Raw genomic sequence first — 14,885 nt, forward strand, 5'->3', positions numbered from 1 at the left:
CAGAAAGGCAGTCGTGAATGGAATAAATCTGGGTTTTTTATGTTTTTGTGATGCAGGCAGTGATCCTAAACACTGATTTTTGGTAGCGTTTAACCTAGTAAGTTTTTAGGATTGGCACTTCAATTTCCTTAACTACATAATAAAGCTAGAATGTTTCGGACTAAAGGACAGAAGTACGGTACAGTGTAAGAGCAAACATTGTAAAATGTGGCGGGAAAGATTTTATTTGCAGTGGAAATAGGAAGACGTCTTAGTATGGCTCTCATTTTCCTGTTAAGATTTTGCAGTTGATCTACTCCTGTTAAAAATCTTTGCCATCTCAAACCGCTGTACCGCATGGTCTGAGAGTTGTACTCCAGCGTCCTCTGTGGCGTTGCATTGTAACGGGTCCTGGAGTGTAGATAATGTAATTCACATGCAAATTGAACTTAGTGCAAGAGTCACTTGTGAACTGGAGATGGAAACTATTGACTTACTGTAATTTTAACTTTTTGAAAGCCACCCTGGGAACCTGTTGAAGGATGGGCTATAACTTCATTAAATAAAATAAAACTAATTCATGTTTTAAAAAATCTAACTGCTTGGCATCTTACTGTCATGTCATCCTCAAAGGAAAAGCATGTGCAGCATAAGATTGAGGAATAAGGTGTAGTGGGGATGGGGATGTTAACTTGTTTCTACTCTGTGGGGTAGAAATCTTAGCAAGATTCCTAACAGGTATGCTTTATTTTTGTGTATCTGAACAGGACATTAATCAAGAGGTATACAACTTCTTAGCCACAGCAGGAGCCAAGTATGGAGTGGGTTTCTGGAAACCTGGATCAGGAATCATTCATCAGGTAAACTCTTTCTTCCTTAATGGCAAGGAGAAAACTTCAGTGTGTGTGGTTGGGAACATAGGAAGCTCAGTATGGTGTACACTACTGGCTGCAGCTCTCCAGAGTTCCAGACAGGAGTTTCTCAGCCCTGCCTGGAAATGCTAGGGATTGACACTTGGACCTTCTGCATACAAAGCATGTGCTCTACCACTACGCTATGGTGGGGCCCTCGAAAGACCCTTCTCTATACTGTGTGACTTCCATTGTAGGGGTGACTGGTCCATCTTCCTAATGAGGCTAGCTTGCCAGTTTGCTTTTTGTGCAAGGTGACGAGCGTATGCTGGTCTGGACAAATTCTCTAGCTGCCCATTCAAAGTTATGCTGGTCAAAGTGTCATTTGATGCTTAGCTGTCTAGCAAGTCATTGAGGGTTTGCGAAGGGGGATCTCTTTAAAACCCAGTGGAGATCCTTCTCTCTAATTTCAGTTAAACAGTAAGTTGGCATGCCAGGATTGTGCTTGGATTCTGTACAAGGTCATTTGCATGGTTTTTTCTTACTGAAATAAGTTGTTGAAAGCAAGGGATTCACAGCGTCAGCTATGGATTTTTCCTCTCCGCAAACTAAACTCTGACTTTTCTGTGACAGAATTCACTGATGTCTTTGAAGACAATGTTAGTCTTGATTTGTCCTGCTAGAAAAGGCTTGGATATAGCTTGCTGGATTCGATCTTCAGGTTCACTGGTCACTTTTGAATCTGTTGAGCTATTGGGATCTTTATAATGAACTAATTGGGTTTTTAGAGAGCAGGGGATCAGGGAAAGCTTAGATACCAGAAAGTTATTAATCCGCATGATAGTTACAGGGAACTCCTTTTGTGTTGCTTGCTGATAGCTTAAGTTCCTTCCTTCCCTGATCAGCTGATAACACCATGAAGGTCCAGCCCAAGCTGATCATCCCCTTCCTCTTCACTTGCTTTAGTCCTAGAAATATTTAGACCTCCTTTGCGGGGTAAATATCTATCACCTTAGAGTTTGTTGATGTTTGTCTAAATATTGCTCCATTCCTCAGATCATCCTAGAGAACTATTCCTATCCTGGTGTTATGCTTATTGGCACAGATTCCCATACACCCAATGGTGGTGGCTTGGGTGGAATCTGTATCGGAGTTGGTGGAGCTGATGCAGTTGATGTCATGGCAGGAATCCCCTGGGAGCTCAAATGCCCAAAGGTGAGACAAGTAGGAATATAAACATTCCCTCCTTGCAGAGAGCTGGGATATTTGAACAAGGGTTTGTTTTCTGATAGTGGAGTTTTTACAAAATTAAAATATGCTGGCATTATGAATGTCCATTGCTTCTGAATTCCCAGTCTTTCCCCATTCTTACAGCTTAAAAGGATACATTGGCACTGCTAATTTTGTTAAAGAAACCAGAACCAATAGCAGATGGCCCCTAAATCTATCTGCTCCAAGTATCTCTTCCTTTCCTAAATTTGTAATAAGGACATTAGCATGGAGCGCTCTGAAAAACAGAATCAGCATATTTATTTGGAAGTGACTCATCCTGCTACCTTAACTTATTTTCATTGGTGGTCCTTCAGGTAATTGGTGTAAAACTAACTGGTGAACTGTCAGGCTGGAGCTCTCCTAAAGATGTGATCCTGAAAGTGGCTGGCATCCTTACTGTAAAAGGTGGCACAGGAGCCATCATAGAGTATCACGGGCCAGGTGTCGACTCCATCTCTTGTACAGGTATGGGAGGATCACCTTACTTCTATGAATGCGAAGACTTGCTGGCTGATAACAGCCAGAGTGGTCCCATTACCTGCTGTTCATCTGATTGATGAACATAGTACATCCTTGGAAGTGGGATTAGAACATGAGAAGCATGTCATCAGTGTGGAAGAGTGTCTGTGTCTGTGTGTCCTGGTCCTTTGGTACAGAGGTGAGGTACAAACTAGAGCCAACCAACAGTGGTTCCGTGGTGCTATTGAAATAGTTTACTGAGAGACCTTAATGCATTCTGAGATATTTAAGCTCATTGTCAGGGGTGTTCCTTTACTCTGGTACTTTCAAAAGAGAAGAGTTCTTTGTTTACTGTGTCTGAACTCTATGTTCAGGGTCTGGATTGGGGTGCCAACAATGACAGGGTACAGCAATGGCTCCAATAGCGCTTGCCTCCCTGACAATTCAAGTGATGCTGCCCTAAGAGCTGCTACTTGTAGTTAACACACAAGTTGTGCTGTTTGGCTGCTAGTGGTGCACTATGAAGAAAATAAATGACCTTTTAGACCTGTTAGCTGTTTTTTATAACGGAGTAGTGAAATATGGGTGATTTTCGTAGTAAAGACAGTAGTGCTACTGTGGGGAGGGAAGGGTTTTGTTAACTATTTTCTTTCAAGCATTGCAGTACAAGCAGTAGTTTAATTGATGATTTCACAAAAACTAAAATATATAGGTGAAATATCGGGCTCATAGCCTGGTCCCGTCCCCCGTCCCCCCCCCCCCAATTACAAAAAAGATAGTGCGGCAAATTTGCAGTATAGGTATTGACTCCTGTGTTAAGATAAAGCCAACTTGGAGTGGAATGAATACTTACTCTGGGGGTCCAAGAGACCCCTGCAGTTATTTGTAATGGATTTTCGTGTGTGTACACAGGAATGTATAGGACTTTTTTTTTAACAAAATCAGAAAAAAACTCTAATACTGTTGAAGTGGTATAACCATGCATGGCACACACACATGGAATTTATGACATAGACAAAATGCTAAGTTATTTTCCCTACTCTGTTTTGAGAAGTTGCTGGGGATAGAATGGAAGCTAATTAGTGTAGGCGTTTTGCTGTTTCACTTTCCCATTCATTTCAACAAGGATAAATCTGCCCCCTGATAGCTTACTACAGCCTTCCCCAACTCGGCGCTTTCTAGATGTTTTTCACTCCAACTCCTATCAGCCCCAGCCAGCACAACCAATGACCGGTGATTATGGGAGTTGTAGTCCAAAACATCTGGAGGACACCAGGTTGAGGAAGACTGGCCTAGCAAGAAACATAAAGTTTCAAAAATGGAAAAGTTGGTGTGGGTTTGACATTGAGAGGAAAAACCACAGGAAAACTGACCCAGTAATTCATGAGGAGTAGATGGACTGTGAAGTAGTTCAGGTTTGTTAAAGTTGTATAAATATTTCAAACAGCAACCTCACTGGCTTAGGAGGGTTATATAGTGATTCTTGTATCACTAATATGCAATAATGTCTGATTCTTTTGGTGTTCTAGACACATGGGCTGTAATATCTCCAGGCACTGACTGTAATGCCTCAGGTTCCTGTCTCACTTTTAGTATGGATCTCTTCCAACTCCAGGAATGGCAACTATCTGCAACATGGGAGCAGAGATTGGTGCCACCACTTCAGTCTTCCCTTACAATCACCGGATGAAGACATATTTGTCCAAGACTGGACGGGCTGGTAAGATCTTTGTGAGGGGTCAAACACTTTGGAAGGCACTTACTACTCTTCACTCTTCTGCCTAGTGTGAAACAGAGGGAGGATAAGGTTGAACTGTTGCATGGTTCTCCTGTGGGATAGAAATGTTTGATATCCTATGGAGGAAGAAATCAACATACTTTCAAAGCACTTCTGTGTTTCACTTTTTGCTGCTCACTGTTCTCTTCAGAAGAGTTCAGGAGAGATACAGTGGCATGGCACACTCCTGTGCTTTGTCCTGTATCTACATACTACAGCTTATGTGGACCTAGCTGGATATTTGCTGCTTTGAAAGCTGCTCACTCGATAGTGATAACAATGAGCTGATGAAATACTTAAGTATATTCATATGCATGAATGCGGAGTACACGAATCGTGTTTGAAGAGAGATTGGAAAGCACTAGGACTGTCACTTGATTTTTAGTCTTTAATCTGTTAGTTGTTCCTAATTAATCCTTTTATCCTAATTAAATTGATTTTACTTCATCCTGTCGCAAAAGCAAGATGACTCTTGGAAAATCTTGAAAGAAACATGAAGATGTAGATGGGATGAAACTAAACACAATTTCAAAGGGATACTCCCTTAAATCACCTAACTGAATGGAGATGATAGATCATCAGGAGAGGGTAGAAGCAGAGTCCTACCTGGATGGACTAGCTTCTGTCATTTCATCTGATACAGAGTTGCAGCTTTGTGTGCTAGCCTGGGTACAAGCTCAGCATAGGCAACCATGAATTGATCAGGGTTCTTGTAGAATCTAATTTCAAGTAAATGTCTCTAGAATGAATAGCTTCACTGTTGAGTAAAACATAATTGTCCAGATGATACCTAAACCATGATTTAGATAGTTGGAAATGAGCCATGATGAGCATCTGACTCATGTTCTCCCCCTCTCCATCAGAGGTGGATGGTGGAACCTTCTGCTTTTACTTTAGATCAAACCATAGTTCCACGTCATGGACAAGTTCTGGGAACAACGCCTTCTTCCAACAACATTCATTTAAACAAACCAGGATATCACACTTTGGTTAGAACAAACCGCTTTCTCCACACCATGCATAATTTTATTCACTTCTATCTGCTTCCCACCAATACACACCATTTCTTTATACTAGAAAGCCCCAAACATTGTAACGTTTCCTCACAGATGAGTTACTAGACCCTTGATAATTCAGGTTGCCCTTTTCTGCACCTTTCTTAACTTGACAATATCCCTTTTGAAGTGTAGTGATGAGAACTGTACACGGTTCTTGGTCAAGGTTTGGGTTACCTTTATCAACGTGGTTTTGAGAATGGCTTGGATTTATTTGTCCACAACACCTGGAGTGTGGGTCAATCAAAGCTTGCAGAGTTATTTGTTCTTTACATTGGTCTATTTCCTTTGATGTGTTTGTTCCACTTTCTCTCCTTTCTGATTTCAGAGATTGCTAATTTGGCAGATGAATTCCAGGAGCACTTGAAGCCTGATCCCGGCTGCCCCTATGATCAGTTGATTGAAATTAATCTCAATGAGGTAAGGCATTCCGCTACCTTTTCAGACACTGGAGAAACATCAGATGTTTGGGGAGGGATCTAACAAGGGCATTTAAGGACTATATTCAAGTCTTTCATGTAGATCAAGAGGGAGATGTGGCATCATACCATTCAAAAGCTTAGCCTGTGATTCAGCAGGGAAGACAAATGTGTGGTGCCATATACTGAAGAAAAATTCCTATGTTGATATTCTGCAGAAAAATCATGTTCTTATAATTTTGTAGTGACCTTCAGAATGTTTTCAACAATTTGTTGCATTTTTTCTTCTTCTTCTTCTTCTTCTTCTTCTTCTTCTTCTTCTTCTTCTTCTTCTTCTTCTTCTTCCTAAAGCTGAAACCTCTTATCAATGGGCCTTTCACTCCAGATCTGGCACACAGCGTGGAAGAAATTGGTTCTGTGGCAGAAAACAAGGGCTGGCCAGTGGATATCAGAGTTGGTGAGTAGCATTTTTCCCTTGCTGATTCTCCAGCAGCTACAAATAGTAGGTGTCTTTTTTTTCCCCTCCAGCTTGAGGTAACGCTATTTCAGTTGCCCGTAAGCTTTCTCTTTGACGCTTGTTTCATTCTGATCATAGTAGTTCCTGAGAAGAATATTCTGTACATCAGGTATACAGGAAGAGAGAGAAAACTAGATGAGAACTCTGCTCCTCTGTTGCATTGCTTGTTTATAGCAGAATTGGAAAGTCAAACCTGTTCTGAAAGCAAGAGCACTCAGCATCCTGACATAGTTCTTCATGCCCTCTTCCTTGGGGAGCATGCTTAGAATCATAGAATCATAGAATAGTAGGGTTGGAAGGGGCCTACAAGGCCATTGAGTCCAACCCCCTGCTCAATGCAGGAATCCAAGTCAGAGCATCCCTGACAGATGGCTGTCCAGCCTCGTCTTGAAGGCCTCCAGTGTGGGAGAGCCCACCACCTCCCCAGGTAATTGGTTCCATTGTCGTATTGCTCTTACAGTCAGGAAGTTTTTCCTGATGTTCAGCCGGAATCTGGCTTCCTGTAACTTGAGCCCATTATTCCGTGTCCTGCACTCTGGGATGATCAAGAAGAGATCCTGGCCTTCTTTTCTGTGACAACCTTTCAAGTACTTGAAGAGCGCGATCATATCTCCCCTCAGTCTTCTCTTCTCAAGGCTAAACATGCCCAGTTCTTTCAGTCTCTCTTCATAGGGCTTTGTTTCCAGTCCCCTGATCATCTTTGTTGCCCTCCTCTGAACCCTCTCCAGTTTGTCTGCATCCTTCTTAAAGTGTGGTGCCCAGAACTGGACACAGTACTCCAGATGAGGCCTAACCAGTGCTGAGTAGAGGGGAACTAGTACTTCCCGGGATTTGGAAGCGATGCTTCTATGAATGCAGCCCAAAATAGCATTTGCCTTTTTTGCAGCCACATCACATTGTTGGCTCATATTCAGCTTGTGATCGACAACAATTCCAAGATCCTTCTCGCTTGTAGTGTGGTTGAACCACGTATACCCCATCTTGTAACTGTGCATTTGGTTTCTTTTTCCTAGGTGCAGAACTTGGCATTTGTCCCTATTAAATGCCATTCTGTTGTTTTCTGCCCAGTGCTCCAGTCTATCCAGATCACTTTGAATTTTGTTTCTGTCTTCCAAAGTTTTAGCTATCCCACCCAATTTTGTGTCATCTGCAAATTTGATCAGCATTCCCTGCACCTCCTCCTCCAAGTCATTAATAAAAATGTTGAAGAGCACTGGGCCCAGGACTGAGCCCTGCGGTACCCCACTCGTTACCTCTCCCCAGCTTGAGAAGGTCCCATTGATAAGCACTCTTTGAGTCCGATTCTGTAGCCAACTGTGGATCCACCGGATCGTTGTTTCATCTAGCCCACTTCGAGCTAGTTTGCTCATCAGGATATCATGGGGCACTTTGTCGAAAGCTTTGCTGAAGTCGAGGTATATGATGTCTACAGCATTCCCACGGTCTACAAGGGAGGTTACTTGATCAAAAAATGAGATCAGATTTGTCTGGCAGGACTTGTTTTTGACAAATCCATGTTGGCTTCGAGTAATCACGGCATTGTTGTCAAGGTGCTTCCAGATGGATTGCTTTATGATCTGCTCCAGAATTTTCCCAGGGATTGATGTCAGACTGACTGGTCTGTAGTTCCCAGGTTCCTCCTTTTTACCCTTTTTGAAGATAGGGACAACGTTAGCCCTCCTCCAGTCATCTGGCACTTCCCCCGTCCTCCATGATTTCTCAAAGAGAATAGACAGCGGTTCTGAGAGTTCTTCTGCCAGTTCCTTTATGACTCTAGGATGCAGTTCATCTGGCCCTGGAGATTTGAACTCATTCAAAGTAATGAGGTGTTCCTTGACCATATGCCATATGCTTGAGCTCTTTAGTTCTAAGGGTATGATGGAACACCGTTGGTTTTTTTTTAATTTTCTCCAGTGTTGCTCTAAGGTTTTAGAGACTGAGCACATAACCTCTGTTTAGATAGTGCTTATTTTGCCAGCCTGAACTGTTGACAAATTAGATTTTTGCCAGGGTGTGGGGTGAATTTGAGAAGAATCTGATGACTTCTCTCTTCCATCCCATATGCACAGGTCTGATTGGTAGCTGCACCAATTCAAGCTATGAGGACATGGGGCGCTCTGCTGCAGTGGCAAAACAGGCACTCGCACATGGGGTTAAGTGCAAGTCTCACTTCACCATCACACCTGGCTCAGAGCAGATTCGGGCCACCATTGAGAGGGATGGCTATGTGAGTACTCCCACAATTGTGCTGCTTCATGGTCAGTATATGCCTCCTGAAAAGTTGGGATGAAAGCCACTGGCTAGTCTTCCTGGCTAATTCTGTTCTTTGCCTTCTTCAGTCAAAAGTCCTGCGTGATGTTGGCGGAGTGGTTCTTGCCAATGCTTGTGGGCCATGCATAGGCCAGTGGGACAGGTAAGATGGAACATTTGTGGGACAAATGACTGTACTTCACTGGGTTCTCTATGATTTCCCATAAGAAGTCAATCCTTTAAAATGGGAAATGGGGTGCACATAGTTACAAAAAAGTGCTTGTGGGCAAAAACCATTCTCAAGATATCAAACTAGCTGGTAAGATGGATCATCATTGCTTGCCTGTGCACCTGCCATCTCCCTCAATATTTGCCTCCTTAAGGTAGATTGCCCCTAACCGGACCTATAGTCTTTTGCTTCCTCATGTGGCTGTTGTAATTGTCTCTAAGTTTTTGCAAGCAGTTTTGATAGATATAACCCATGCATACAGTTTAGTGTGCCATATTAATATTTTCCTCTTGCTTAGCAATGGCCTTTTCACATATTCCAGCACCATAATTATGGTTAGCCTTTCTAGGAGAGTTTGGACTGCTGAGGAAATGGTGTAATAAGCTAGCCAAGGTGGAATTGGTGGGGTGGGACTCAATGGACCAGTTGGATGGGAGAAGACTGTAAAGGATCAGGTTTTTAGTTTGGGCCCAGGTTTGTTCCAGGAGTACCAGGTAGTAGCTGTAGCGTGGAGTGCCTTTTACCCATTGTGGCTGGTGCACCTCCATCTGGAAGATGGGCCACTGTCATTCATGCCATAGTGACCTCCAGATTAGATTACTGTAATGTGCTGTATGTGGGGCTACCAATAAAGATGGTCGTTTAGCTGGTACAAAATAGCAGTGCCCAAGTGCTATGGGCATACGTTGCCATTGCCCGATTGCACCTGTATAGAAACATCTACACTAGTTACTAATCTGTGTTTACACCCAATTCAGAGTGCCAGTTTTGACCTCTAAAGCTGTAAATAGACTGGGTCCTGGGGGTTTGGGGAGTGTCTCCCCTAAATCTGAGATCAGCTGATAAGGCACTACTTCAGGTACCATTGTGTTTGGGTGCCAGATTAGTAGTAGATCTGGAACTCTGGAATGCTCTTCTGCGGGTTGTTTGGCCCCCTCATTGACATCGTTCATGTGATGATAAAAATGCTTTTGCTGTGTTGTACTTTGGGGAGTTGATTTTTTACTGGTCCTGCTTATGTGGCTTTTATGATGGCCTGATCCTTTTGTTTTCTACACAGCTTTGGGAGCATCACTTGAAAAGTAGTATAAACACTGTCCCATTTTACAGAGTTAACAGCAAGCCTTTTTCTCTTCCTCTGCCTGTCTTTGCAGAAAAGATACCAAAAAGGGAGAAAAGAATACAATTGTTACATCCTATAACAGAAATTTCACTGGCCGCAATGATGCCAACCCAGAGACACATGCCTTTGTGACATCTCCAGAGGTATAGTATGTGTCAGGTTTATGCTAAAAGGAGAATGGGGTTGGGGAGAGAAAAATAGACTTTGCTGCAGTCCTTGTGGGAATCAAGGTGCCTGGGTTTTAAGATCTTTCAGAGAGGTCCTTCTTGGTCCGACCAGCATCGGAAGCATGGTTGGTGGAGACATGAGACAGGGCCCTCTCAGTGGGCACTCCCAGGCTCTGGAATTCCCTGCCGAGAGAGTGTAGGTTGGCTCCCATTCAGTTGTCCTTCCACTAGCAGACAACTACTTTTTATTCAGGCAGACCTTTGGCCTGTAAGCTTGTCTGCTGTTGAAACCCTGCATTTTATACTAAAAGTAGACTTTCCCCAACAGGCATTTTCTTTTCAGACTTGCATTAAGACTTTAGTCCAACTTATTATTATAGTTTGTTTTTTTAAAGTAAGGTAGAACTTTTAAGAGCGATGGGAGGTGAAATGAAATGAAGAAAAATAGTCTTCTCTTACCTATAATGGATACTTTTTCAGATAGTAACAGCCCTGGCCCTTGCTGGCACCCTGAAATTTAACCCAGAGGTAGACTTCCTGACAGGAGCTGATGGAAAGAAGTTCAAACTCAAGCCACCAGATGCTGATGAGCTGCCTAAACTGGTAATCTTCCTGCTCTCAAACTTACTTCCCATCCTTCATCCCAGGGTGGTAGGAACATCATTAAAAGGTGGCCTGTTGGAAATAATTTAGTGTTTTTTTGAAATATAGCTGTGTAAAGAATAAAATGTTCTAAGCTGCCTTACAAAACACAGGCCAGAATTCCACTGCACAAGGATGGTGTCACATCTGAGTGAGATGGAAGAGTGGTGGGTGTAGACACTAAATAAAGGGGTGGCAAAGATGAATGAGGGAGGATTATGTGATCTGAAGAAGACCTGAAGATGGCAGAGCAGAGAGATGACTTACAGGGGAACCCTTAAGTCTTTCCTTGTGCCGTTGAAATACACAAGGTGTGGCCTTGCCTGAATACTTGGAATTTGGCTTTTCCCTTCGGTATGATGTTGCCTTCCTCTCTGCCATAATTTCCTCTTAATCATGTCCTGTAGGAATTTGATCCAGGGCAGGACACCTATCAATACCCCCCAAAGGATGGCAACAGCCAGCATGTGGATGTGAGCCCCACCAGCCAGCGCTTGCAACTCCTTGAGCCCTTTGATAAGTGGGATGGCAAGGACCTGGAAGACATGCTGATCCTCATAAAGGTAAGGGCTGGAGGGAAACCAGTTAGGTTTGGAAAGGGGTTATTCTGTCACAGTCTCAACTGAGGTTGCCTGCTTCTTAGGGTCAATGTCATACACTTCAGAGTCAATCTCATATTCTTGTTCTGCTAATACAGGGACAGTGAACCTCCAGCCCATGGAATTTCCCAGTCTGGCCTGCAAAGGGTTGGGCACTTTCTGCAGGCCCCTCTGCCTCCCCTCCTCAACCCATGCCCCCTGCCCTGGAGGCTGCCAGGTGCTTGGGAAAGAGGCAGGCAGAGGAATCTGCTTGTTATGTGATCTGTGATTGAAGATAAGGGATTCCCCTGCAAGCCGCTCCCCCTCCCAAGAGATGAATTATTAACGGTTAAAATGCTTGTAATGAAATGTTTGAAATCAAAATCAATTGTATTTTATTTTTTAAATAGTAATCCCTAGTATTGAAGGTGGCTTCTTGAGCTTTATTTCACAAGCACTATCAACCTAAGCACAGTATGTCGGACTGGGTACCATTGAGTTTTTTACCTAATCTGTCAAGATTGTGATGTTGATTAAGTAAAGATTAGACCTCATAAGCATCTGTTCATGGAAAATCTAGGTACTTGTACCCAGGGGATGCTGACAGAACTGCTCCTGGAAAGGATTGCAGGTTGCAGTGGGTGGGGAAGAAGAGTTAAGAGGTGGGTAGATAAAATGATTTTAAATTACTTTAATTTTCATACTAAGGTAGAGATTAAAGGCTACTGTAGGATGCTGTGCTAAAAATACTAAAATTCTGAAAGGAGAAACTACCAACACTTGTGATGGTGCTCTGTCTAACGTATACAAAGTTGAATAAAAAGGTGTTTTCTGATTATACAATTCAGATTTCTTGAAGCACTCCAAATCTCTTGTTAGAGACTGGATTTTGTGAACTACACAAATAAGGAGGAGGATGGGCACTGAGGGATTTTGGTGCAGGCTGAGGTCATAATTGGTACATGACACAACTTCTGCCTCATCTTAGTGTTTGAACCTTTCTCAGAGAAACTGTACATCTTTAAGATCTTTTACTTCTAACCCTATTGTCTAGAAATATGCTGCTTCTTGATTCTAAATGTACATGTTTAGGAATCGAAGCCCACCAGCAGATCCTGCCACCTAAACTGGGTGTACAATTGCAACTGTTTAGATGGGCCTCCCCCAACCTGGTGCCCTCCAGATGTGTTGAACTGCAACTCCCATCACCCCAGACAGAAAAAAATGGGGGCCCTTGAGAATAAGTGTTTGATGCTGTCAAAATGCTCGTTGTGTTGAGTTTCTCTTACCTTGTATCCCAGGTGAAAGGGAAATGTACCACTGACCACATTTCAGCAGCTGGCCCCTGGCTCAAATTCCGTGGCCATCTGGACAATATTTCAAACAACCTGTTGATTGGAGCCATTAACATTGAGAATGACAAGGCCAATTCAGTGAGGAATGCATTAAACCAGGAGTTTGGACCTGTTCCTGACATAGCCCGTTACTACAAGGTCAGTAAGCAACATAGCGGTACCTAAGTGGGTAGGTCCTGTCCATACAGTCACAAATAACATTCCTTCCTTCTCTCAAAATGCCTCTCTAAAAATTTTAACACAATAAAGCAGGGAGAGAACCTGTCCTGCTGCAATTGCACTAAAGCTGCCAAATGGTGTTTCAGACATGACTTGTGTGAGCAGCAGCAAGAGGCTGCCATGGAGCCAAGGACTCCGTTAAGCAGTGTCTCTTCAGAATTCATATCCACAGTCCAATCCAGCACTGGAGATGGGGAAAGCTCTGGGTAGGCCCCAGACTCTGCCAGCCATTAGAAAAACTTTATTCCTTATGCTTCAGCACCACCATCTCCTGCTGGACCCCAGCATGATGGCCACAGCCCAGTGTGGCTTATTTAAGCCGTGGTGGGTTGTAGCACCCATGGGCACCAGATTGCTGATTCAAGCCCCCAGCCGCAGCTTGTCATGTTGTTGGAACCTGGCGAGTGTGTCTTGTTGGAGTGGTTAACAAACCACCCCTACAACAGTCATGAGTTCTGGGAGGTTAACCACCCTAACAAGGTTCCCCGTGCCGGTTTTGGATGACACGAGAAACTGTGCCCGGCGAGGGTAATCATGTAAATCAGGGCAGGGCTTGACTAGCACATGCAAGGCGTTAACAAGCCTCCATGGCTTATTAATCACCCTCGTGTTGTGCAAATTGGCCCACTGTGCCAGTAATCCTGTATTTTAGCGCCTTCTGTGTAGCAGAGGAATGACATAAAGTGGCTCAAAGGAAATCCCATCCTGTTCTCATTGGACAAGAGAGATTTTTTCATGTGAGTGTGACCAAGGCCTTTTGCAACTAGAATTCTAAGAAAGCATGCTCAACTCTTCCTTTCTATTCCCCCCTCAAAGAAACTTAACCCTACATCCAGTAGTTTTCCATTCTTGTTACCCTCAAGTGGCTTCTCAGCCACTACGATACATGGAACAACAACCATCTTTTCCTTCAAAGGGAAGGCAAAATCCTGTGACTAATAAATGTGTTTGTATTTGTTTTGTTCACAGAAACATGGTGTTAAGTGGGTGGTAGTTGGGGATGAAAACTATGGTGAAGGCTCAAGTCGGGAGCATGCAGCATTAGAGCCACGGCATCTAGGAGGAAGAGCCATCATAGTCAAGAGCTTCGCCAGGATTCATGGTGAGAATCCCACTTTCTGTAGAGGCAACTGCAGTAAAAATGTTAAGCAAGCTGCGTGTATGTTTGGTTTTTTGTCCAGATGCAAATATTTTCTCTTTTAGGACCTTGCAGGTATGCACATGCATAGATCCACTGGTCCATCTGTAATGGACAGCAGTGCAAGAAGTGTCAGACTTGCCTTAGATATGATCATGTATTTTGCTGACCAGAATAATAGATCCCATTGCATGAGTTCTCTAAATGCACAATGGGACACCTTGTGTATTTTGATCTCTTGCATGGAATCTTAACAGTTCAGTAGTTAGAAAGTTACCTGCTCACTAGCTTGCTAATCTGTCTATTGCAGATCATTGTGTATACATTGTAACACATTTTAACCTAGAATAGAGTAGTGGGGGCCCTTCCCTGCTACCTTCCTATAAAGAGTGGTGGGAAATATGTCACCTGTGGACCAAATGTGCCCCCCACACACTGTTGAAATTCGTGGTGCCAGCGAAAGAACGATTTGCCACTGACAGTTGGTGGTAAACTGCTATGGAATACTACAGTAGCCAAATGTAGCTTGTTAGCTAAACGTGGCCATTGTAGCATTCTGTTGTGCTTTGTTGCTGAAAATGGGTGGCAAATTGGCAAAACATTTTGCTGCCACTGGTGCCAAAATTGGCTCCAGACCTCCCTCCAGGTCTCCTGAAGCTGCCCACCCCGCTGTAAAGTGATAGTCCCCAGTTGAGGGAGATCCTTATTCTAGTGTAAACTACTTGAACTATAATACTAGATCTTCAAGCTTGACATTTCATTACATTACAGACTTCCTTCCCAAAAAGCGGCTACTATGTGCAGTAGTATGTCAAATGAACAAAACTTCCATCAGCTGCACAAAACTGGATTCCT

At 43.3% G+C, this 14,885-nt stretch overlaps 1 protein-coding gene across 2 annotated transcripts in view; it reads left to right on the plus strand.

Annotated features, from left to right (window-relative positions):
* ACO2 (aconitase 2) overlaps positions 1–14,885 on the plus strand; it is a 29,888-nt gene that overhangs the window by 12,340 nt on the left and 2,663 nt on the right. For both annotated transcript variants that reach the window (XM_084809974.1, XM_084809973.1), the window contains exons 4-16: positions 747–839; positions 1,887–2,045; positions 2,417–2,567; positions 4,177–4,281; positions 5,722–5,813; positions 6,164–6,269; positions 8,399–8,556; positions 8,669–8,742; positions 9,963–10,074; positions 10,579–10,701; positions 11,148–11,303; positions 12,620–12,811; positions 13,862–13,994. In XM_084809974.1, the coding sequence (XP_084666100.1) occupies positions 747–839; positions 1,887–2,045; positions 2,417–2,567; positions 4,177–4,281; positions 5,722–5,813; positions 6,164–6,269; positions 8,399–8,556; positions 8,669–8,742; positions 9,963–10,074; positions 10,579–10,701; positions 11,148–11,303; positions 12,620–12,811; positions 13,862–13,994 (1,654 nt within the window). The remainder of the gene's footprint in view (positions 1–746; positions 840–1,886; positions 2,046–2,416; positions 2,568–4,176; positions 4,282–5,721; positions 5,814–6,163; positions 6,270–8,398; positions 8,557–8,668; positions 8,743–9,962; positions 10,075–10,578; positions 10,702–11,147; positions 11,304–12,619; positions 12,812–13,861; positions 13,995–14,885) is intronic.

The sequence above is a fragment of the Heloderma suspectum genome, chromosome 7 (genome assembly GCF_057233095.1).
Source record: "Heloderma suspectum isolate Gila_16-S chromosome 7, 16-S_ref, whole genome shotgun sequence".
Classification (NCBI taxonomy): domain Eukaryota; kingdom Metazoa; phylum Chordata; class Lepidosauria; order Squamata; family Helodermatidae; genus Heloderma; species Heloderma suspectum.